We start from the raw sequence: 26019 nt of genomic DNA, 5'->3' as shown, positions 1-26019 counted from the left end.
CTTGTTTCTGATGTTATTTTATATACTGTAAATGCAGAAATTGATGTTTTGACCCTTTTGGATAAACATGCCTCATTCCATATCGTTGTTCCAGTTTACCTTTCTTCTTTTTTGTTTGGAAAACAAACATGGCCTTATAGAGAATGATACTAGGATTCACTGATCAGAATATGGTCTTCCAGTAGAAATGACTACATAGACACACTAACACTTACAAAGTCTCAAAAAAGTATATATTTCAGTTTCAGTTTCAATTTTATTTCTATAGCACATTTAAAAGACCAAGGTACATCAAATTGCTTCACACAATTGCTGTGTTGCAGGATTACAACAATAGAAGAACAAAGAAAATACAGTTATCATTACAAAATTGTTACAGGTAAGTGGCGTGGCACAAGAGCGAACGGGGTGGAAGTTAAAGTCTAATTTTTTCGAAGGCTAGCTTAAACAGGTGGGTTTTTAAACATGATTTGAAAGATTGAATGGATTCTGACGCACAGACATCAATCGGCAGGCTATTCCAAAGTTTAGGTGCAGCAATAGCAAAAGCACAATCCTCCCTAGTCTTCTGTCGGGACATTGGTTGCAGTAAGAGCGATTGATTAGAGGATCTAAGTGCTCTCTTGGAGGTATATAGGTCAAGGAGGTCAATTAAGTAGCTGGGCGCCAAGTTATTTAAAATTTTAAAAGTGTACCAAAGGATTTTAAAAACGATACGGTATTTGACGGGGAGCCATTGAAGGTTGGCCAAGACAGGTGTAATATGATCGTGTCTTCTGGTGCCGCTTAAAAGCCGTGCTGCGGCATTCTGGACTAGTTGCAGGCATAGGATGAGGGAAAGTTGGAGGCCTAGATGAAGACAATGTTCAGATTTTCACTGGGAGTGAGCGAGTACATCAGAGAGCCAGTCTGGAGAGAGAGGGAGAGAGAGAGAGAGAGAGAGAGAGTAACGTCTTAAATGATTAGACTGATTTCCAAAGAATCAGTGGTACCTCATTTTGAAAATAAAGCCTCATCCCTTCATCATTGTGCCAAAGTTCAGAAGTTTTTACTGCACAGCTGTTGAGGACGAAAGAAGAAGAGGAGGACAAAAAGTAGAAATGTGACAAAGAAGCTGACTTTGCTGTTCGGCCTGTTACACTTTGTGATTCAGCATATTTAACACAAAATATCATTAGCAGCAATTAAAGGAACCAATAAATGTGTAGATTACGTTTCAATACAATGAGAATTGTCTGTTTTGCATAACATAATTTAAACCTTTGGTTTTGAGTTTTATTTTACAACCATGATGTAGGATACAACAGAAATAGTGCTCATAGTTAGAAATAAAAAAACTCCAGAGAAAACACACACAAAATACATTCACTGATACATTCAAATCCATACAGCATGTGTTCAAGTTCAAGTTCAAGTTCAAGTTGGCTTTTATTGTCACTTCAGCTATATACAGTTGTACACAGTGAGGCGAAACAGCGTTCCTCCAGGGCCAAGGTGCTACATGCAACATAAATTTACAACATAAATTAACAGAAAAATTACTAAACTAGCTAGCTCGAGACAGGGCAGACTGACCTAGCATAAATTACAACATAAATTAACAAAAACTAACTATCTAACTAAAACTAACTATTCTAACTAGGTAAGTAGTGCAAAGATGTTGCATCATTAAGTCTGATATAATGTCGGAGATCACATACAGCAATAATACTCACTGTTACCTGCATGTAACACAGCAAAAGCTGAATTTAAAACCAAATTATTAGCTGCTAAACATGTGTTTCAAATGTCTTGTAACTGCATCGAATGTTATGCGATCTACTTTTCAGATATTTTATATAAAAGCTTTCACAAAAAGGATTAAAAACGCTCCCAGATAAAATGGATACTAAATGGTAATATGCATTTCTGCTAAACAAGAGCACTACGTGTATATTATACCATTTAATATTAATTTTTTGTATTTAATTTAATTTTAAGTTTTTATAGAAGGGACAGACATGACTGGGGGATAGGAAAGGGAGAAAGAAAGAGAGGGAAAGATAAACAGAGGGGAAGAGGGGCAGTAAGAGAGGACATTTAAAAAAGAAGAAGAAAAAAATCACCTGGATCACCTGTTTAGGGAAAAAAAAGAGAAAACAAGCATAAAAAAGTGCAACACAATAAACACAACATCATTGCAATAACCTAAATAAATGTAAATAACAGTAAATACTAAATATTGAATTTTATTGTGCAGCACGCAAGGCCAACAGCACACAGTGTGCTTCGAGGTAGCAGTGAAGATAAGTGTAGTTTGTGTCTGTGAACACCTGTGTGGACGGACGTGCTTGTATTCAAAAGGTTTCTCCATGTAACAATCTGCTAGAGGTTGTGGGGAGCCATGTATGGGCTCAAAATGTGGTCGTAAATATTTTGTACTTGTAAATCAGGATTTGTATGTGTAAAAAGAATTTGTGTGTGCGTAAAAAAGATTTGTGTGTGGACTTAGCCAAAAAACAAACAAACGTGTGAATCTCTGCAAGTTACAAGTAAGAATTTTGACCCTATTTTTCTTCCTTTCATCTGATTGGTCAATGTCATGTCAATCAGAAATGTAACAATCCAATCAGAGAACAGATGGGTTTGGCTGTCGGAGGGGCGCTTTTTTTTCGGTTTCAAACCATTTTTCGGTTTCAATCCATTTTTTGGTTTCAAACCATTTTTCAGTTTCAATCTGCTGGCACTGTTTTGGCGTCCGGGGGCGCGCTGGGGGGGGATTCCGACCCGCATGTATTTGCATACATTATAGAGACCACTAGTGCTGACCAGTGTTGCCAACTTAGCGACTTTGTCGCTATATTTAGGGAGTTTTCAGACCCCCTAGCGACTTTTTTTCTTTAAAAAGTCGCTAAAAAAAGACGTGAAAGCGCGTATCGCTTTTACTCTCAACAAGCAGCGGGTGCTGTAACACAGTCAGTTCTTCTTTTACTCTTATGCTGTTTTGTAGATCACAAGGTTTAAAACTACTTATAAACACACACACACAAAGTAACTCCACCAGAGTGCCTATTTCGGATCACTTTTGCCAGTCCAAGCCCGGGTAAAGGAGCAGGGTTGGAATTGTGACATTAAAAAAAACAATAATTGCTAAAAGAAATTTAATTTGTAGTTCTAAATAAACTCTAAATGCATTTAGGACGTTTTTTACTCACTTTATGTCTCTTCCACGATGTTATTTCTCTCTCCAACAACATAGGTTACAATTATATTAGCATGACCAATTATGCAAATTAGGCGATGACGTCATTTAGCGACTTCTAGCGACTTTTAGGACAACCAATAGCGATTTTCCTTACTGAGGAGTTGGCAACACTGGTGCTGACCAAGCTGCCATCTTTCTCTCTTCCCGTCTTTCAATGGCTGCTTCAATTTCAGCTTGACCCTCTAAACCGCAAGTAAGTAATCATTTTTTTGTCATCTTTCCTTGCTGTCCCACTGGACTGGACATTAGTTTAGTTTTTTTTAGCTACATCTGGTGAAGTTGTGGTAAAATGCTGGTATTAGCCTATTCGTTGTAGCAAGCTAGCCTGAAGCTAATATTTGCTAAATTTAGGGACACCCGTGTCTCTTTAGGAGTTGGAGGCCGGTGTTTTAGGAGCGGCACAAGATCTCATCAACAGGCAGTGTTGGGGAGTAACGTAATACATGCACCGGCGTTACGTATTTAAAATACAAAATATGAGTAAATGTATCCGTTACACTTACCTTTCAATAGGTGATATTGAGAATACAGTTACTTTGTTGAAATAAATGGATTACATGGCGGTAATTTCCTGTTTCATATGTTAGGCTATGGTCTCTCTATTTTTGGTAATTCCACGCCGGTGGAAACCCAAACAAAAGGCTCTAAAAATTATTATACAAAAATGATTTAATATGAAGGCAATAACAGAGTGTTACAGGCATCGCCCTAAACAATGTAGCCTCATGGGCAGTGTAGTCCGTGCTGCAGGGAGAATGGACTACCATACCCATTATGTGTCTGTGAGCGAGGGAGGGAGAAAAAGGAAAAGTATGAGTTGTCACCGAGCAGAAACGGGAGCTGGAAGCATGTAAATATAATAATAACTAGTGATGTGTCCTGTGTGTCGAAGCTTTGAATCGTGTGTCGGGTAATCTTGGAGTAGTTTTTGTGAAGCTCGTATCGAGGCTTGCTTTGATTACATATGTAGTGACGTTCGAGGCCTCGCAGGCAGTCCGTACCACGTGACTGATTCAGGAACTGGCTCACGGTTCGCGCAAGATTCGAAGTAAAATGGGCAGCAAAATACAGCTGATTTCCCCCATCACACTGTGGAATTGGATTACGTATGCGTTACATAGTTCCTTGAGCATTTCTTCTTCGATGGAACCAGCAAGGAAGATGATAAGCACCATAATATAAATAAACAACACTACAGATCCTATAATCTGATTTCTGTCTTTTAGTTTATTAATAAGTGAAGCACCAAACACTAGTTTGTGTCATTATCCAGATGTACATAAGCATGATTACACAGCTACTAGGAGCGGGTTTTGATTATCGATTAAAATCGATTCTTGCTTGGAGAGCGTGATATCGATTCATTAAAATCCTGAATCGATTTTTAATATAAATATTACTACATTTCAACAACCATGAAACAGGTAAAACAGTAAATGAGAGCTGGTACACCGATTCTGCACAAAGACGTAAACATAAAGTGCGGACCCGCTGAAGCATCAGAATCTGATCCGTCGGCGGGTCCGTGCTTCGTGTTTACGCCTTTTTTGCACTGATTCTGAAGCTGCAGGTTTTATTTCTCTTCAAACAATATTGACCGAATCAGCAGCAAAAGAAGATCCAAACTACGCTTCACATAAACATAGTCATGAATTTCCTCTTACTTTTGCTGTTTTGCTTTCACCAGGATAAAATCACACTTCATGCACAGCTCTCTTTCTCACCCACACACACACACACACACACACACACTTCAAGAACAGTTTCCCGTCTAAAAATCTGTTTTCTGTATTATTCGCTTGTTTGTTACGCATAAGACTACCGTTGTTTACATCGCTGTCAGACGCTGTTTTTCCCTTTTAAATACTTCCGAAAAGAAAACCTAATTTCTGCCGTTCAATAGGCTACTAACCAAATTTAAACTTTTTAACTTTATGCAAAATTGCAAAACGCTAAGGTGTGTCTCTAATAAAACCTCTGTAATTTGCTCTGCTTCAATTCAGCAACATCAGGTAATGTTCATTTCTTGATTAATGGTTTTCTTTCGTTTTTGATCTACTGCTGAATATTTTTATAAAATCGTTTTTCTGTTTTAGCGTCAGCTACGTTGACACAAAGACATCTGCTGTGATGCTTACACCTTAGATAAAGTCTCGAAAGTGTCAGCCTTCTTTTTTTAGTTATAAAAATATGCAAATGTACTGATCGATGATCTGAATTATACTATTGACTGACTGTCTGAGGCTAACAGTTACACAATCATACCAAAACTCTGTCCTGATAGTTTCCACTTTCTCTTTTGTATCAGACATACTGAGACAATATTCGGGATAAATAACCACGAAAACAATTTATTTATTCAGTTTAGAGGTTTAAACATCACATCATTACAATCACAGAGCCCGTTTCACTTGAATCGTCCACTTGATGGCGCAGTAGAGCAAATGAATCATCACAATGCTTCGAAACATGAGTCGACCAGTTGGATGGAAAGCTTCAGTTCACCACCAGGCTTCATCTCACCATCACTAATAATAACCACTGCAGCCAAAAAGAGTGCCTGACGAGCCCAGCTGTAAGTAAGCTATTAAGACTCAACTGTACGCTGTGTTCGTGTTTTCCTCCGAAACAATAAGTTCCGTTGGAGCAGCCTTTCAACGCCTCTCTCTGTCTCTCGCTAGCAAAGTTGACCCAGAACACAAAGTAAAGCTAGTTTTCAGCTACGAGCCCGACACGGAACCCGACGTATTAGCCAGAGGTCCCTTTACTACGGTTCGGAGCCGCTGACCTGTTTTATATACGCGCGGAATAGTTTTCTATAGGAGATCGCTGCAAAAAGTGCAGCCTTACCTAATGTCCACCTACTGTTACTCATTTATATTAAGATTTTAACATCTAGTTGGTATTGGTATGGCGAGTAGCCTTCAGTAATAGTAATAAATCATGCAGCAATATTACATTCATGTAGTTGTAAAGTAGTCAGAATACATTACTTCTATAATCTTTGGTGGAATACATTTTAAAATTAACCTTCCCAACATTGTCAACAGGTTAGCACCTCATACCACAGTACACCACAAGCAGTCTCATGAGCGCTGGGAAGGACAAGCCCAGAGCCCAAAACAGACAGTGCAGGAGATGACAAGGTTAGTAATTGTATGGTGAAAATTATACTTTCAGTTATCTTAATTGGCAAAAGAAACGTAAATACAAAATCTGCTTCTCACATATAGGGCATTTCCAAGATTTTTTTTTCAAAACTTCTTCAATTTGTTTCATTACAGCTGTCCTGTGCCAGATGTTCTGTTGACCCACAGTGAGAGGCATCATTTCAGAAACACCAGGAAGACTGAAACTCATCGCCGGGATCAAGCAGGGCTCGTGATCTTCACCAGCAGCTCCCTCACAAGAAGGATAAACCCAGCATTTCATGAACACTGATGGAGACCTTTGCTTTGTGTAATGTTAGAAGTACTCTGATAATCCTCAGAGGGTCTGGACTTTTACATAATATAATATCTTTAAGTCCTGTAGAAAGTTATATGTTGTGCTCTCTGGTTACTCTGGTATGAATGACTCTGAATTACTTTACGATAAATAACACACTACTGACAAAAAACAGTGAAAGAATTCCAGATCACAAGTTTTTAGTTCAAATACAAGTAACAACCTTTGACTTTAATCAGGTTTTATTTAATTGTGTCAGAGAAAACATCAGTGCTCAGCTACACTGAATATACTGTAGCTGAGTATATTCAGTGTTTAAAACAGAAGTTGTGCAGGTCTGAGATCAGCAGTTTTCTGAAACACCTAACTGAGGTCCTGTTAATGCTGATGTATTGTGACACAGTTACAGGGGTGATTAATCCTTTTGACTTTTTGTCTTTAAATTTATCAATAAAACAGCTGCAGCTTTCACTGACAGCACATGTGGTACTTTAACCCTTGTACTGTTTTCTTCAGTTAATTTTGGAGTTACTACAAAGACTGAAGATATAGGATGGTCTGTCTGCTGTCACTGGGTGGTGCTGAGGTCTGAATCTGAGGACGGCTCCTGTAATCACAAACAGAACAGAATCATCACAAACTGAAATATTTTCAGTTTCCAGATGACACTCGGGATCTGAAGTTGTTCAGTCCTACAGTTCTGCCAACAGCTGACATATGAGCTGTTTATTTTTTATTTGTTTTAAAGGCCTTATACACTAACACATTTTCTAATATCGTATTTACCTTTGAGTTGTTGATGCTTTATAAATGGACATCTGCAAAGATGAGATGATGGAGCAGGTTTCAGTCGAGGTTCAGTCTGCTGCTGCATCCTGGTCACAACATACGGAGGTGCTATCAGCAGTGGTATTGAACAAGAAATATCAATGCTTCAAATTATTTGTCCTAAAGGATGCAAGCTGTACAGAGTACTGCACATGTGACTTTGTGAACATAACTCATTAAAAATAATTCGGACAGTTTTTTAACCTGAATATTTGTAACAAACTCAGTAAAAAAAATGCTAAAAAAATAATCAGAGGAAAAATGTAACATTTTAACTTAAGGTGACAAGCGGAAGTAGTTGGTTTCAGTACATAAATATCGGGCTTTGCTATTTAATCCGTAGCTATTGACTAATGAGGGGTTACTGAAGTGCCAGGTTTTTAAAAGTTAGCGTTAATGTCCTTCCACATGTGGAAAGCGACAGAAAAACATGCTGCTGTTAGCCTGTTGCTCTTACAGTATAATACTCATAATAAAAGTACAGTAACCGTGGTTAGTTAGTTACTGAGCAGCCCGGTGCGTTTCTCTTGATTTCTTTAGTCAGGGTAAATTCATTCACCTGCACGGGTTAGCTAAACGAACTTTACAAAACAAGTTTCCCCTACAGACGATTTCAATACAAGATTTTTCAGTACATTTATTTCAGTTACAATATTTTTTTCGGTTTCAATATTTTTTTCGGTTTCGTTTCAAGGTGGCATCGTTCTGATCCCATACGACTCCAGGTACACGACGCCCAGCTGAAAAGACTTCACGCAAGTCGAGTTGCCTGAGATTCACAGAATTTACAGAAAATGTTAAATTTTTGTGATTATATAGCGTTGTCGGGAGAATAAATGTCTTATATCGGGATATAAGATTTTGGTCACATTGCACAGCCCTAACAAAGACAAGATCTGATGGAAGAGAACCAAAGTAATTCTTTAGTCACAAGGAGAGGCTCCACCTACTGTTGCGTCTCATAGCTCTCGTAATTCAAACAGAAAGAATCGCTCACTTTCCACAGGAAGAACCCACTGGACCATCACACAGGTAACCCAGCTTCCTAAAGAGGAAGGCTGGGGCAGTAGTTATGAGACATAGTCAGCAGGGCTGTGCAGAGGTGTTTGAAGGGGCGGGTATTCAGAGTCACAAAGGGGCTCACAGAACCAGGATGAATAACAACAAAACCCACATTCATCAAAAAATCTAATATGCATTCACATCAGACTATATCAGTGTCATCAGATGGGGACAATGCAAAGCAAACATACCCTATGTGTTACCTGATGGGTACAATGTTGTTGAGGGGTTTCTGCTGCTGCTGATAGTGCTGGAGGGCAGGGCTGTGTTGATCTGAGACTGTAGACATTAAAAAGTCCACAGGAGAGATGGTAGCTGATTAAAAAAAGTGTTACGATTTAATAATAAAATGCAAAGATTGGTGACAGTGCTTAGAACCATAAGGCAACAATTCACAGGCAGAGCCTGTGAATCACTCTTCCTCCTTCCATCTCCTCATCTTATCTATCACTCTTCACTTGCTGTCCATCTGAGAACAAGGCACAATTTGCTGTTGCGTTAAACTATTATTTAATTATCCACACTTAACAACTCTTACACCTAATCCATAATGAAGCAATGATAGAAAATGCTATAGAACCATCCTTACGAGGCATGTCTGGACTGTGTTAGGTGAGTAATAATTAAAAAAAAATCTATACACATAAAACACACACACACACACACTATAATAATAAAGTAATAAGAATATAAAAAATATATAATAAATATAAAGTAATGCATGTTTGACTATTCACTCTGTGCAGATAGAAGGTTTACTAAATGTTTAAACTGTAGAGATAATTTTGCTGCTGTAAAATCAGCATTTTGTTATATTTGAAATATAAATCTAATATAATACTGCTTCTTTAAAATACAATGTGTGTTTTTAATATCATAACGATAATAATCCATAATTATTTGGATATGCATATTAGATAGTTGTTAGTGAAATATAAGCCCTTCAGACAGGCAGGAAAAGCCCTGTAACTTACTTTAAAACTAAATATGGTGGACAGAGCTACAGACCCATGACAGCCTTACCCAGTGAGCCAGCAGCTATGACCAGCACTACTTGTGCAGTTAATAAAAGGACAGGTAAAGTTTGTCGCGCTGTTACACACACAGCACACTCATTTGTTTATTAAATCGTCTTTCGCCACAACACAACTTACCAAGGTGTACATAATAACCTAATACTCCTGTGTGCTGTAGACTACAGTGTTCACTGTACACCTAGTTACTAGTTTAGTTGCATCAGTCTGCGTCTACCAGTTAATTTGCGTGTTTCTCCTACAGCTCCCCAGGCAAGAAAATGCGCGTGTTCTTTGCGAGCTCGTTCCCGGCTCGTAACCAGCGCGCACTGCCGTCAAGGACGAGCATTGGTTAATGGTAGTCATGTGACTGATGCAAACCGGATCATTTTATTTATCAAAGCTGTTATTAATAGTTAAATATTATTGCTGAGGGGCACAGACAGGACTCCACACGCACACACACATATTAAAAAATAATAAAATAAATAAATAAATAAATAATTGCCTCAAGACAAGGGGTCTTTGGGCGCTGACCAGGAAAGGGGCAGGTCAAGTGCTCAAGCCGCTTCCACCTCCTCTCTGCACGTCCCTGGTTAGTTAGAGAATTTTTAGTGTAATACATTACAGTCAATAAAGTTTTTTTTTTTTTTTTAAAGGTTCGTCTTTCACGTGGTACGGCCGGCTCCCGGGACTTCGACGTCATCACATATGTCATCAACAAACGCCTCAATATCGCTTCACAAAAAGAGACTGCAACGCTAGTGTGGACCTGATAGCAAAACCAATCGCTTTTTGTATCGATCCGCCCAGCCTGAGTTGAAGCAGCAATGAGTTCAGTTCAGTATCTGAGAGAGTTCATCAAGGAGAGAATAACTGCTGTTTGTGAAGAAATCTTCTCAGAGGTTCAAAAAACCATCGTCCAGTATGAGGAGGAGACCAACCGTCAGCACAGACTGCTGGATATCAGCCGGAAACCCGACAGAAACTCACACATCATAGGTATGGACATGTTTTTAACTCTGTGCTGTTCAAGCTCAGATTCTTCAGTGTTTGGTTGATTGGTGATAAATCTGAAAGTTTATCAGCTTCTCCAGGATTTCTCTAAGCTGATGTTAGCTGAGAGCAGGAAGCTGTTACTTTGGTGATGAATTCAGAGGAGCAAACGGTGATAGTTCAGGAAGAGCACACACACTCTTAATGAGACAGTGTGGAAACTGTCTGCTGACTAACATTGATGAAGATGAGCGTCCACACCAACTGTTTATTCCATTTATTCTCTATGAAAGCCTGAAAGTAAACACACACACAGTCACAGACTCTCCAAAGCATCAGAACAAAAGCTGTCCACATTGCAAATACTGCTGTAATTAATGTCTTTACATCTGCAGCAAAGCAAGAAAACAATCAGTGGATAAAGTTTCTCTTCACTGAAGCAAAGTATAATGTCTAAATGTGCCACATGTTAGTGATGTTAATAGGCTCAGTAATTCTTAGTGGGCTGTGCTGCCTCCGTCAATAAATGATCCTATGTGAAATAGACCAGCTCATAATCGGTCACATGACAGGCTGACCCAACAACTCCTGGCCGATCAATCCATTCAGTTCATTTTTTATTCATACAGTACTTGTCATGGCAGTAGATTTAATATCTGTGTCATACTTGAAGCACTGTTTAAAAAGTAACTCATGCAAAAATGAATTTCTTTTTTTCTTTTACAACAATCTTTATTTAAAAAAATGCAAATACAAAACATGATGATTAAAATATTTCCATTTACAACTTCTTCATCTTATTTTGACTAAACACGGCAAGTGCAGTGACACTGTATTGTTCTGTTCATCTGTGATCCTTCTATCCTTTCAGTGTATATTCTGATAATGCGTAACATGAAGTAACGCTTTCATGACTTTCAGTATGATGGACTTTTGTTTGGCTCTGCCACCGCCAGGTGCAGTTTTACCCACTCTACTTTTGTGTTATTCTTCTCTGCCCTGCTGTTCTCACTTCGTGTCAACGATGTACTGGCTGTCTTGGTGTATGATCCCCTGGCTTTGCTATCCATCTGATCCTCTATGATGCCTCACAATGTACAGGCCAATCTCTAAATTACCATTAAGTGCTAAGTTTCTAGAAAGGGTTGTGGCTAAGCAACTTATAACAGTTCTGGATAAACAATGCATTTTTGATAGGTTTCCGTTTGGCTTTCGTAGAGTTCATTCCATGGAAACAGCTCTTCTTACGGTCTCTAGTAACATTTTGATGAGTAACGATGCAGGAAAATGCTTTGTTTTGTTGATGTTGGACCTCACGTCAGCACCACATCCTGCTTGAAAGGCTCAAATATTAGGTTGGTGTATCTGGAACTGCCTTGGAGTGGTTCTATCTACATCACCTGTGGTTTTTCTGTGCTGGTCTCTAATTTTAGGTTATCCTCTACCTCCCTTACTTATGGTGTCCCTCAAGATTTGGTTTTGGGTGCTTTATTGTTACATATATCTTCTCCCCCGCCAGCATATAATGGGCTCCTTTGAGGACATTTTCTGTCACTGTTATGGTGATGACATTCAGTTGTTTATGTGTCTAAGCAAAGTTTCCCTGGATCGTCTGCAGGTTGTGCAAAACACTGCAGCTAGGCTTTTGACCAGATCCTCTAAGTCACAGGTGTCGAACTCCAGGCCTCGAGGGCCGGTTTCCTGCATTTTTTAGATGTGTCCTTGATCCAACACATATGGTACCAGCACATATTTCTGATCTTCTACAGCCCTATGTCCCTAGCAGGTCACTGAGATTATCTGATCAGGGCCTACTTGCTATACAACACACAAGGATGAGAACTAAGGGTGATAGAGCTTTGCCACTGTGGAACTCTCTCCCTCTAAGTTTAACAACTGTGTCCAGAAAGGTGCTATATTAATAATTTTCTTTCTTTATTTATTTAAAATTAAACTCACAATTTCACAATAATGTTAAACTGTAATCAAACTCGCCCAATGATTATAACAGAAAATAAAAGACAACAGGATTTGCACTAAACGTGATCTCTGTATAATCCATATTTATGGCTCTAAAAACCCAGCAATCATATGACCCCCTAAGAGCAAGCACTTTGGCAAGAGTGGAGAGAGGAGGAGAAACTTTTAACAGGAAGAAACCTCCTGTATATCTAGGCTTAGGGAGGGGCAGTCATCTGCTCCGACTGGGTGGGGTGAGGGGAGGAAGACAGGTCAAGGACATGCTGTGGAAGAGAGCCAGAAATGAATATGAATTAAATTCAGTGAGTTGTATAAAAACATAATGAGTAAAAAAGGTTAGTAAAGAGGAAACACAGCCTATTGCAGCATAACTAAGGATAAAGATCCGAATATTATTATTGTCATTGTAACATGTACAATGAAATTAAGAGCAATCTCTGCGGTGTCAAAAACAAAAAGTTATATAAAATTTAAATATAATTATAAGAATAATATAAAAATGAGGTAGAACATGGTAATTCAATATAAAAAACCTTATTCAACATAAACTCTGATGTACAGGATATCATCCGTTGCACTGTATTTGTCAGATTGTGAAGAATGTATAATGTAAATCCAATATTTCTATCATGGAACCCTGTGGAAGTCTATTATTAACCTTAATGTATAAAGAGGACTCTCAATTTACATGAACAACTTGGAGTCTATTAAACCAAACCACCACAGTGCAGTACCTTTAATACTTGCAACATGCTGTAATCAGAATCAGAATCAGAATCGTGTTTATTGGCCAAGTATATGTGCAGACAAATACAAGGAATTTGGTTCCGGTAGATGGAGGCTCTCAAGCACAGCAATGTAAAACACACACACACACACACACACACACACACACACACACACACACACACACACACACACACACACACACACACACACGTGTCTATATATACATTACACATACATACACAAAGCTGTGTAAACCAACTATAAATAACTAATCTAAACTTATATACATAAAATACAGAAATGAAATGAGGTGGAATGAATACTACAGGATGTACATAAGGTGCAGTTGCAGTCTGGCAGTGGGAGCAGTGTGACAGTTCAACTGTTTAGGAGGGAGATGGTGAGGGGAAAGAAACTGTTCCTGTGTCGGGTGGTCCTGGTCTGCAGGCTTCTGTACCGTCTGCCAGAGGGCAGCAGGTCAAAAAGTCTGTGTCCAGGGTGTGAGGGGTCTGTGATGATTTTCCCTGCCCGTTTCCTGGTTCTTGAGAGGTACAGATCCTGGATGGAGGGCAGGGGGGCGCCGATGATCCTTTCTGCTGCCCGTACAGTCCGCTGCAGTCTGCTCCTGTCCTGTTTAGTGGCTGCACCATACCAGACTGTGATGGAGGAGCACAGGACAGACCAGGGCTCTAGAGTGCGACCAATTTGGTCGCAAATGCGACCAAATTTTTCAATGGTGCGACTAAAAAAAAAATATTTGGTCGCACCAGTGCGACCAACTGTTCGGGTAACAAAAAAAAAAAAAAAATCTCTGCAACTCTCCGTGTGGTTAGCAACAGACACATATTATGCCCCTATCATGGACTAAACCAATCAGAGATAGTCAGGGGCGGGACCTCTGTGATTGGCTGTGGTCCAGTTGAAAGTGCAGGTGGATAGAGAGAGGTGAGTAGCTTGAATAAAGCGATATCGATTCATTAAATCCTGAATTGACTTTTAAATATAACTGTGTTTTGCCAGAAACGCCAGTTTCTCAGGTTAAAGCTCACAAAACTATTTCAACAACCACCAAACAGCAAATGAGAGCAGGTACACGGATTCCACACAAAGACGTAACACAGAGCGGACCCGATGCATCAGAATCAGCTTTGTCTTTCTCGGCTTTCTCACCCGACAACACGTAGAGGGACACGCTGTCGGAGCTCACCGATTCTGATGCGTCGGGTCCGCTCTGTGTTTACTTTGCGCTGATTCTGAGCTGCAGGTTTTGTCTCTCTCCAACCAAAATTCACTGAGCCAGCAGCAAAAGAAGCAGCAAACTACGCTTCACATTTGATAAAGATCGTCATGAATTCCCTCTGAGTTTTGCTGTTTTGCTTCCACCACGATAAAAATCACACTTCATGCACAGCTCTCTCTCTCTCTCTGTACTTCAAGAACAGTTTCCCGTCTCAAATCTCTGTTTTCTGCATTATCCATTCGCTTATTACCCACCAGTCTACCGTTGTTTACAGCGCTGTCGGCCGCTGTCTTTTTCTTTTCTTTTTCTTTTTTTCACTTAAATGACCTCGGACAAGAAAGCCTATTTTCTGCTGTTCAATATTGAAGAAATGTAAACTTTTTAAAATTGTGCAAAATTGCAGAATATTAATATCAAATTTTGTACACTTTAAATTTCACTTGTATATGTGAGACACATTCTCACTGTGGAGAGACCTGTTAATGTTTCAGATCAGAACATATTTTCTCAAATGTTTGTTTTTCTGTCACCCCCACCCCCTACATTTGTCTTTTTAGACCTCCAACAGCAACATGTCATTGAGAAAGAGGAGGTTCTTACAGACCAACAGGTCTGCATCCAAGAAAGGAACTCCAGTCTGACTGAGGAGGACCCAGAGCCTCCACAGATTAAAGAGGAACAGGAGGAACTCTGCACCAGTCAGGAGGGAGAGCAGCATGGACTGAAGCAGGAGACTGATGCCTTCATGGTGACAGCCGCTTATGAGGAAAGTGCACACACTGAATCAGAAACAAACGGTGAGCATCTCCTTTCTCACAGCTTTCCTGAAGCAGAGAGCCGAGATCAGGAAGCAAGCCAGCATGTGGACTCAGGATCAACTAGAAATGCAGAGCTAAAGAAGAGGAGACATCACAGAAACGGCAGTCACAGTCAGAGAGTAGACAACCCTGCTGTTTCAGAGAGTCAAAGTAAAACTGACACAAGGAAAAAGTCTCTGAAATGTGACGTCTGTGGAAAACATTTTCAGTTTAAATGCCAGCTGAATGTACATCTGAGAGTTCACAAAGGCGACAAACCATATTCAGGTAGAACCAGTGGTAAGGGGGCTTATTCTTGTAGCACCTGTGAAAAAAGTTTTCACAACAAATCCGCCTTGACTGTACATCTCAGAATTCACACAGGTGAGAAACCGTATTCTTGTAGCACCTGTGGGAAACAATTCCGTCAGATATCAGCTTTGAAAAGTCATGGTAACTGTTACACAGGTGAGAAACCGTATCCTTGCAGCACTTGTGGTAAAAGATTTACCTATAAATCACACTTTGAGTCTCATGTAAGGATTCACACAGGTGAGAAGCCCCATATCTGTAACATCTGTGGGAAAAGATTCAGTCGGCGTTCACATTTGTATTATCACTTAAAAATTCATACAGGTGAGAAGCCGCATCTTTGCAGCACCTGTGGGAAAGGATTCAGAGAGAACTATGAGTTGCAACGTCATATAAGAATTCACACTGGTGAGAAACCGTATTCCTGTAGCATCTGTGGGAAAAGATTCAGTCATCCCGGACACGCAAAGAGACACATGAAAATCCATACTGATTAAAGTTTCATGCTTAGAAAATGTTGGACAGCTGTGAATGGTCCTGCCATTTTTGTTTTTTGTTTTTGTAAATTAGCCTCGTGGTCAGCACTGACATATGGAGGCACTGTTCTTTATTTACCTGTTGCCATGGTGAATTGAGATATTGGAGCTCCATTAATGATGGCTTCCTTTCTCTACTCTGAGCTGTTGTAACCAAACACTCAAAGCCTCTTTTGAAATTAGTAGCTACTTGGATCAACTTGCCACAACTTGACTGGTTTTCCACTACAATCTGGTACTGGTATCTCCATAAGATGGCGCCACGTATGGATGCCCTGGTACTTCAGTGCGTTACTTCTGTTTTGTTTTTGTGCACAACTTGTGTGTCTGGGCACTCCTCTGGATATTCTTACACCAGAAAAGAGCTTCTTAACTACAGAACTACAACACCTGTGGATTTACTTCCAATATTTGTCGCATCTGCGGCAGATTTACTACAGACTTTGATCAGGAAAGTGAGACGCTGAAGGAGAGGAAAGCGAGCCGGCGCACTCGTGCGTCTGAGGAGACGCAGACTGTAAACTGCTCTTCCTGGGATCTTCCTTTCCAACGTACGCTCACTCCGGAATAAGATGGACGAGCTGGCCCTGATGAGAAGCATGAACAGAGACTTTGCCTCCTCCTGTGTCTTATGTTTTACGGAGTTGTGGCTCTGTGAGGACATCCCGGACTGCGCGCTCAAGTTGGAGGGTTTTCATCTGCTGTGCACGGAATGGCAGGCCTCTCTCTTTGGTAAGACCACAGGTGGAGGTGTCTGCTTCTACATTAATAGTGGCTGGTGCACAGATGTAACAGTGATTGCTCAGCACTGCTCTCCCTCTCTGGAATACCTTTTTATTCATTGCAAACCGTTTTATTCTCCACGTGAGTTTACCTCATTCATCTTGGCCGCTGTTTACATCCCGCCAGATGCGGATGTGCAGGCAGCTTAGTGCGGCCACGCGGAGCAGATACTGCACATGGAGCGGACATTCCCGGACTCTCTCATTATTGCTCTTGCGGACTTTAACAAAGCCAATCTGAGCCAAGTGCTTACCAAATACAAGCAGTATATAGTAGATCTCAGAATTAATCAACTTTTGAACATGCTTTCTGCAATAGTTAAGTTTATCATCTCATTATTAAAATGTACCAGGAAAACCATGATCATACATTTTATGATGGTTAAGGTTCAGTATCCTCTTGTTCTGTTTGATCATTGTTTAGGTTTAGTTTTAGTGTTTGTTTTGTGTTCCTAATGTTTAAATAAAGTTTTGTTTAAATTTCTTTTGAGGTTTTTTTTTCTCTGGCAGCACGGTGGCACGGTGGTTAGCACTGTTGCCGCACAGCAAGAAGGTCCTGAGTTCAATTCCACCATCAGGCCAGGGTCTTTCTGTGTGGAGTTTGCATGTTCTCCCCGTGTTTGCGTGGGTTCCCTCCAGGTACTCCGGCTTCCTCCCACCGTCCAAAGACATGCAGCTTGTGGGGATAAGTTAATTGGATAATCGAAATTGTAACTAGGTGTGAATGTGCGAGTGAATGTGAGTGTGAATGCTTGTCTGTCCCTGTGTGTTGGCCCTGCGACAGACTGGCGACCTGTCCAGGGTGTACCCCGCCTCTCGCCCTATGACAGCTGGGATAGGCTCCAGCGCCCCCCGCGACCCTGAAAAGGATAAGCGAATGGATGGATGGATGGATGTTTTTTTTTTCTGAGGTGCCTTATTTTGCACAAGATTTTCTTTGTTTCTGATGTTTTATACTAATTTAGAAATTCATGTAAACATAAACCGTAAAGAGCTGTGCTCCAGCAAAATTCTACATCTGTTAACAAAACTGGTGTTTTGTTTTTTGTTTTGTTTTTTGTCATTGTTGTAAAACCCACACAGAGCTTCAACTGTTTCAGCTAAATCCTCCTCTGCTGAGAAACCTCTGACCAACGAAGATGCTTTCTTCAGCTTCACTTGGAGCCTATAGCTACCGTGGACTGTATCGTGTAACATGATGTCTGAGTCTGGATGTGTGTGGTTATGGTGAACCTGCCTCCTGTTGATTATGAAACATTCACACCACAAATATCATTGGCAACAAAAAATGGGAAGGGGAAAAAACTAGTCAGTCATGAAAATTGTTAAGTAGTAGATCGCGTGTAATTAATGAATTCTTCAACTGGTTGCTGCGGCACACCTGCACCAGTACAAACCTCCGCCTACCCCACTCCTGCTTTACAGGTGAAAATAGAGCAACAGGACCGCTAGTCTTTGATTTTAATTTTCTGCTGTGTGTAAACACAAAAAAATATTTTATTTTATGTGCTGGAATGTGCAGAAAATAGGTTTAAATGTTAAACAAATTTCTTCCAGTCAGAGAATGTTGCATATAATACAATTTTTTAAAAGATTGAAACTAATAAAACAAGTTTTGAAAAGAGACGTTTCCATTTGATTACATTTTGAATGATGTAATCAAATGGAATAGAAAATAGAAAAAATAGTAGAATTGGGCTGAAAGATCTATTGCTTTATCACCTATTGAGGTTGTAAATCATGTTTTTAAAAAGTAGCTAAGTAATTAAGTACTTTTGAAAATAAGTAATCAGAATCAGAATACTTTATTGATCCCTAGGGGAAATTATTTTTTTGTTACAGTGCTCCATTACAAACAAACATTAACAAAGACAGACAATACACTAACTAAGAATAGCACAATATATACATGTGTAGCTGTTGCAGTAAACAGTGTGTTAAGTGGATGAGTTGTACAGGGAGATGGCCACAGGCAGGAATGATTTCCTGTGTCTTTCAGTGGAGCTTTTCGGTACTCTGTCTTTCACTGAACGTGCTCCTGTGACTGACCAGCATGTCATGGAGTGGGTGGGAGGTGTTATCCAACATTGTCTTTATCTTGGACAACATCCGCCTCTCCGACACCACCTTAAGGGAGTCCAGCTCCATCCCCACAACATTACTGGCCTTACGGATCAGTTTATCGAGTCTGTTGGCGTCTGCGACCCTCAGCCTGCTCCCCCAGCATGCAACAGCATAGAGGATCGCACTGGCCACAACAGACTCGTAGAAAATCCTGAGCATTTTCTGGCAGATGTTGAAGGACCTCAGTCGCCTCAAAAAATAGAGGCGACTCTGGCCCTTCCTGTAAAGTGCTGTGGTGTTTGTAGCCCAGTCCAGTTTATTGTTAATGTGTACTCCAAGGAATTTATAGTCCTCCACAATGTCAACACTGACCGCCTGGATTGAAACAAGGGTCAAGTGACGGTAACGGAAAAGTAAAGTAATGGGATTAATTTTTCAGGGAAGTAATCAGTAATTAGTTACTGTGATTTTATCAAGGTGGAAGCCAAACAGTAAAAGTAAGAGGGAATTCATGATGATATTTATGTGAAGCTTACTTTGGATCTTTTTTTGCTGCTGGTTCAGTCAGTTTGGTTGGGGAGTAATGAAACTTGAAGCTTCAGAATCTAGTGCAAAAAAACACAAACACGAAGCCAACACATCAGAATCTGTAAGGTTTCGGCTTTCAGCCCCAACGGCTGGGTGTGAAAGCCAAAATCTCACTAATTCTGATACGTTGGGTCCGCGCTTTGTGTTTACGTCTTCTTGCGGAAACCATGTTTCGTGGTTGTTGTAGTCAGGTTTAAACTGAGATTCTGACATTTCTGGCAGAATATATGTATATTTAAAATTTGATTCACGATTTTAATGAATCAATATTGCATTATTAAAGCTAAAGTTGATTTGAATCAATAAATTGATTATTGAAACCCACCCCTAAGACCTTGGAAACAATCATATTGATGGAGACACACACCCGTGGGATTCATAGATTTTGATACTGCTCTATCTTTGTCTCACTTTGATATAGTATAGTGAGGTTTTTAACAACCAGTTATGGGACCTAACCCACATTAGTGTGGACTTTTAGTTGAAGCACCTGCATCACTTTAACATTCTCATACTCTGTTACAAGATCAGAAATATTTATTAGGGTGCTGTTGGCTTCCATATGATGTACCAGTGAACTAGTCATCGCTTTGGGCACTGTAACATCCCTGGTCTAGAGGTAACTTAGACTTAAAAGGCACTTTGAACCCACACTTATCCCACGCTCAAGAAATATTCAGGAGAGCGGAAAAATTCATGATATTAAACATAATAAATAAATAATAAATTAATGACTGAATGCGATGTCATGGTAGAAGCAAACAGAGGCTCATCGTGGCTCAAGAGTTGGGTGTTCATCTTGTAATTGGAAGGTTGCCGGTTTGAGCCCCGGCTCAGACAGTCTCGGTCGTTGTGTCCTTGGGCAAGACACTTCACCTACCGCCTACTGGTGATGGCCAGAGGGGCCGATGGCACGATATGGCAGCCTCGCCTCTGTCAGTCTGCCCCAGTGCAGCTGTGGCTACAACTGTAGAGATTGACAGACCACGTGACTTTGGCGCATTGCATGCCAGGAACTCGTGGCAAAACAATCCAAGTACAGCATCAAACGCAAGCATTTGCAGCACCGCAAAACGTTCATTCTCTGGTTCCAATACCTTCTTGGTTTTTCTTTGGCCCCCAAAAAAGGAATGTACAAAACTAAGGAGAACAATGCCGGTCCGTACAAAGACAGACTTCATGAAAAGTCAAAGAAAAGATACGAGGAAAAAATCAAAGGAGTGAAAGGGTTAGACCCTTACGAGCACACAGAGTGGACAAAAGATGTTAGCGTGCTGCCCAACTTTCACCACGCTCATATTTATAATTATACGGTTCTTGGAGTGAGTGCATACACTCATGAAGTTTTTAGTAACTTCAGGTCACTCCAACAAGCCCAAGCACAGTTTACCGACGGACGGGTACAGGACCTTGAAATACACCGTGTAGAACGAAAGACCATCGTACATATCATAAGTTTACTAGTCTCACAAATCGTCTTCATAAATACATATTTGTTAACCGTTTATTAATATAACCTTTAAGCTCAACGGTAATTAATTAGTAGTGGAAATTATTTCTGGTACGCATTACAGAAATGTAGCAGTGACAATAATATTGTATGCTGTAATCGTACTGGGCAATTAGTGATACAAAAAAACCTGTTTTATCCTGTGAATAAAAGTATATGTTTTTGTCAATGTACCGTGGTAATAACAGAAGCGAAATGCAATATTGTGTCAGGACAATTCACTATTTATGCACAATAAACAAAGGAGCATAGCGCAACAATTTCTGTACAGCGCCAGACCTTTAACCTATATCACCAATTATGTTATGAAAAATGACGTATTAACTAGTACAAAACACTGACCTTTGTGGGAATGCTTGGAGCAGACTAACATGTGAGCTGGAGTGGACGTTATATTTGGTCTTTGAATGGCTGCAATCCAGACCATCCATCGGCTCTTTGTTACTTCAGAAACAACCGATCTCTTTACCCGTCGGCTTCCCGTGGCTGTCATGCGACCGGCTATTGCAGTTAATAATACAACAGCTTCTTGCCATTTTTTGTGTTTCTTTTTATCGCTGTATAACTGATTTCAGTTGAAAGCCTGTGTGCGCTAGTACCTCTTGCCACGAGTTCCCAGAATTCTTTGCGGTTTTACCCCTGAAAGACGTCATATTTTCAATCTCTGTATGAATGAATAGTGGTATTGTAAACGCTTTGAGGGTTCCCGAAAAGCGCTATATAAATGCATTCCATTATTATTATTATTATTATTATTATTATTATTATTATTATTAATAATAATAATAATAATAATAATAATAATATTGTTATTATTATTATTAGAGTGGACATCCTGATATTTAGGTTTTTGTATGGCAGCTGCCTTTGGATGATATGTTTTATGTTAGTTTGGTTTTAGTTCTCATGAACTAGAAAAATAAAAATAATCTTAATTCTAACCAATATAGAAATGATCTAATAGATTACATTAGTCTTGATACAGCCTCTGCCACCACATCAGATCAATTGCTCCGGGCTTCTTTGATCAGCTCCATCACCTAGTGGGGGTGCGGGGTCATAGTTTGGTCCCACCTTCGCTGTTGTGATTGGTGTGGGGGTAGGGACAGGCTTGGGGCGTCGGGGGATACCCCAGGAGCGTCCCCTTCTGGCTGCCTGTGCCTCAATTTTATCCCACAACTTAGACATTCACATTACTCACAACTTGGACCTTGGGGGTGGGCACGCTACATGGCATCCAGAAGACCATCACGGTGTACAACCTCACCCCTGGTGCCGATTGGGGTCTGGAATGTGGGGCCTCCCTGCTGCTGCAGAGTCGGGGCGGTCTGCTTCTCTCCACCCCAGGGAAAAGGGTAACGCTACTTGGGTCTGGGTGCAGTTTCCCCCTCTAGGGACAAGGGTACCTAGACCTGGGGTATAGAGTATGCTTAGGGAGTTTGATTGTGTGTACAGTGTCTCTTTATGTCTGTCTCCACTTTGGGTGAGTGCTGAGTAATTGCATATGAGAACATGAGGGTGGGAATGGATGTTCGTATCTGTGTGTGCCTGTTTGTCTGTGTCCATATGTCAGGTTGGGTATCAGACACCACCTCTCTAGGGACATCTCAGGCCCTCCAAGGTATGGAGGCCTATCTCCCCCCCACCACTCCCCCTGCCAGTGGCAGACATCCTCAGTCATCATTGCATTGTCTGGTTCTTGGTGTCCGGAGATGTGCATCCAGGTACTCACTCCTGGCGGCTGCTTGTCAGGGCCTGGAGCCTGGGGCTCGCTTGGGCCCTTTCAGGGGGTGGGGGGCCTTGGCCCCTGGGCCTGGGGCTTGGTCCCTCTGGCACAGCTGGCTGTCGGCAGAGCTCACGGGCACGTCACTTTTTGGCTCCTACTTTAAAGCACACTGTGCGCTGTTGATCCTACGTGCTGCACAATAATATTCAATATTTAGTATTTACTGTTATATTCACATAGATCATCGTGATGATGTTGTTTATTATATTGCTCTCTTCTTTGCTTGTTTTTCTCTTTTTTCTCTCTCAACAGGTGATCCAGGTGATTAATGTATTTTTTTGTCTGTTTGTTTTGTTTTTTGCCCTTTATCACCGTTCCTCTTCCCCACTGTTTTTCTTTCCCTACCTCTTTCTTTCTCTCTTTTCCTTCCCCCAGTCATGTCTGTGTGTGTAGCAAGTGAAAATAAAATCAAATAAACAATAAAAACAAAGGTCAATCAAATAGACCAATATGGCAAGGCCGTAAATCCGTTGGGCATCTTTCTTGGCCTTTAGAAAATAATTCTTATGGCAAAAGAACCAAACGGAACAGGCGGAACAAAAGGAAAAAGAAGTTTGGTTTCAGTTAAGTGTGATATCAGGATCTTTTAGACTTCCAGGAGTCACACAGAAGCATTGAAGGATGATGAAGATGATGGAGGGAGAGTAAGACAGCAGTTCAGATGATGAGGATGTGTAAGTGCATGGCACCAGAAGAGGTGTGGCTCTTATTCTCTACATTTGCTCATATTTAATGTGATAGTAACTTTGCATTTTGTGTAATAGCCCCAGGGATTGTGTCACGCAGCCTCGCCTCTGTCAGTGCCCCCCAGGGTGGCTGTGGCTACAATGTAGCTTTCCATCACCAGTGTGTGAATGTGTGTGTGAATGTGTGGATGACTGGATATGTAAAGCGCTTTGGGGTCCTTAGGGACTAGTAAAGTGCTATACAAATACAGGCCATTTACAGGCAATAAAGGTATTACAAATTGGTTATAAATCATTAAATAGTTTGGGCCCTGAATGTACGTATGTCTGATATGTTTAATGGCTACAAACCCAGTAGCTCTCTAAGCAAGATCTAGTCATCCGGTAGTGCACAAAGGTAGATAAAGCATTAAACTGACCATCGCTGTAACCAAAATTAAACAATAACCTGGTTAGTTAAAAGCAATCCTGAATACAGGATACAATTTAGTGGAACAAAAGGCATTTATTCCCCATGTAGCTATCTCCTTTCTAAAACAAAGTCTACAAACTGATTTTAAAATACACAATAAATATTCAATAAATAATTTAACTTCTTGTGTGCAAATGTTCTTCATGTGAAAGTGCGATACTAAATAATAATATAAATAATTGTAGTAAGGGAGTCATTTTCCTTACAATGTTATCATTACCATTAGTATCATTTCTGCCATTTTTCTTCTTTTAATATTAATACAACTTAATTAACATAGTATTTTATATTATTTCACTTTCAATTTGAAAAATGTTACAAAAGCCTTGAAATAAATATGGTGTAGTAAAGCACACTGGAGGCTAACTCCAGATGTTTTGCTGTGTAAAACAAACAACAGTGGATGGAACAGCTGCAAAGTTTGCTTTTGTTGGTTGATCAGGTGGTCTGATGAAGGACTTCCACTAGCTTTTTACCAGTAAATATTTTCATGGTGATTACAGGAAAAGCACTGTTTTCTATGTTGCCAGAAGCATGTTTTCTTTCACTCAGCCTGATCTCTTTGCTCCTCACTGTGGTGTAAACCAACTCCAGCTCCATGTTAAACTGTCCCAGCGTTATCATCACTGCTACTTTTACCCTTTCAGTGTGCGTAGGCTTAATGTTATCAGACTTTTTTATACACATGTGGCTCCTAAATGCGTTTCAATTGTAGGTCTGTTTTTTTTAGTTGCAAATGTGAGTGAAATACAATCCATTTCCATGGTAACAATGGCAAAAGGCAGGGCACACTTTAGACAGGTCATCGATCAAACTAACACACAGCGACCACCACCAATTAACCTGACCTTACGAGCTGCATATCTGTGGGGAGTGGGAGGAATCCAGAATACCCCAAGAGGTACGGAACAACCACGGGGAGAACATGCAAACTTCACACAGAAAGTTCAGATGTTTTTTAAAAAAAAGTTCAGATGGTTAAATCAAATTCAGAACCTTCTAGCTGTGAGTCAATAGCTGTGTCCCAAAACGTCGGCTGCATCCTTCAGAGGACCCGGCCTTCGCGGTCTACGTGGGCCGGGTCCTTCGAAGACCGAGAAGGCCGGAAGTGGGAGGCTATGAAATGGGACGGTCTAGCCTTCAGATTTGCGTCACCGCTGTGTTGGTGGAGTTTAATAAACTCGGCCGTCTGCTCCTTGCTATATAAAATATAACAGGACACTGGCATAAATTCTCGACCATCTCACACTTCTGTTTAATCAGTTTTCTGTTTGACGTTTATTCAGCTGTGTGAAAACCAAGGAGGAACTCACCCGGGGGATTAATAAAGTTTTATTTTATCTAATCTAATCTAATAACCTTAATCTCAGCCAAACTGATTTACTCATGAACAAATAAAACACTGAAAAAAAGCCAAACAATAACATTTTTAGGTTATCTAAGTGACTTATATATTACGTTTAACCTGAGTAGCAAAAGTCTGCGGTGATCTGAAAATGATGTGCCAGGAGTTGTGCCGTTCTCGGCGGCTTCAGTGACCCTCGAGCTCCCGGCTAGCTATCGAGCTGGTGGGTAACAGATGTCTCCGAAAACTTCGAAGCACTTTTAGAAATATGCGATATCTTGATATTCCGAGCAGATATTCGAAGTTTACACACCCACATTCGTGCCTGAAAATATGTTAAAAGTTTATTTTGTGACCCAGAAAGAGTAATAAGAGTAATTTTAAAACTTAGTAGCGGCCGCCATTGCCGGAAACTGGAGTTTGGCTGGGCCGCGCTATGAATTCTGGGATATGGTGGGCCACGAAGGACACACCCGACCCATCCTTCAAATTCGGGGAAAAGGAGGACGCATTTGTCGGCTTTCGGAGGAGTGTACGAATTTGGACAGCCTTCGGCGCGTCGCTGTGACGTAATCGGTCTACAAATGCGTCCTCAGGAGGAT

The 26019-nt window shown here is 40.5% G+C and overlaps 1 protein-coding gene across 2 annotated transcripts; it reads left to right on the top strand.

Moving 5' to 3' along the window:
• The first annotated feature begins 10322 nt into the window (after positions 1-10322).
• Positions 10323-17396, top strand: LOC120439425 (zinc finger protein OZF-like). 2 transcript variants are annotated; one of them, XM_039610400.1, is made up of 3 exons: positions 10323-10596; positions 15097-15287; positions 15359-17396. In XM_039610400.1, exons 1-3 carry the CDS (start codon positions 10425-10427, stop codon positions 15365-15367), a joined length of 372 nt encoding a protein of 123 aa, XP_039466334.1. In that variant the 5' UTR covers positions 10323-10424; the 3' UTR covers positions 15368-17396. The 2 variants fall into 2 exon arrangements, with proteins under 2 accessions (XP_039466334.1, XP_039466333.1); XM_039610399.1 differs by having other exon boundaries at positions 15097-17396.
• The last annotated feature ends 8623 nt before the right edge of the window (positions 17397-26019 follow it).

Source organism: Oreochromis aureus, linkage group 3, assembly GCF_013358895.1.
Source record: "Oreochromis aureus strain Israel breed Guangdong linkage group 3, ZZ_aureus, whole genome shotgun sequence".
In the NCBI taxonomy this organism is placed as follows: domain Eukaryota; kingdom Metazoa; phylum Chordata; class Actinopteri; order Cichliformes; family Cichlidae; genus Oreochromis; species Oreochromis aureus.
Note: the sequence above shows the minus strand (reverse complement) of the source record. Positions and strands in the feature narration are given on the sequence as shown.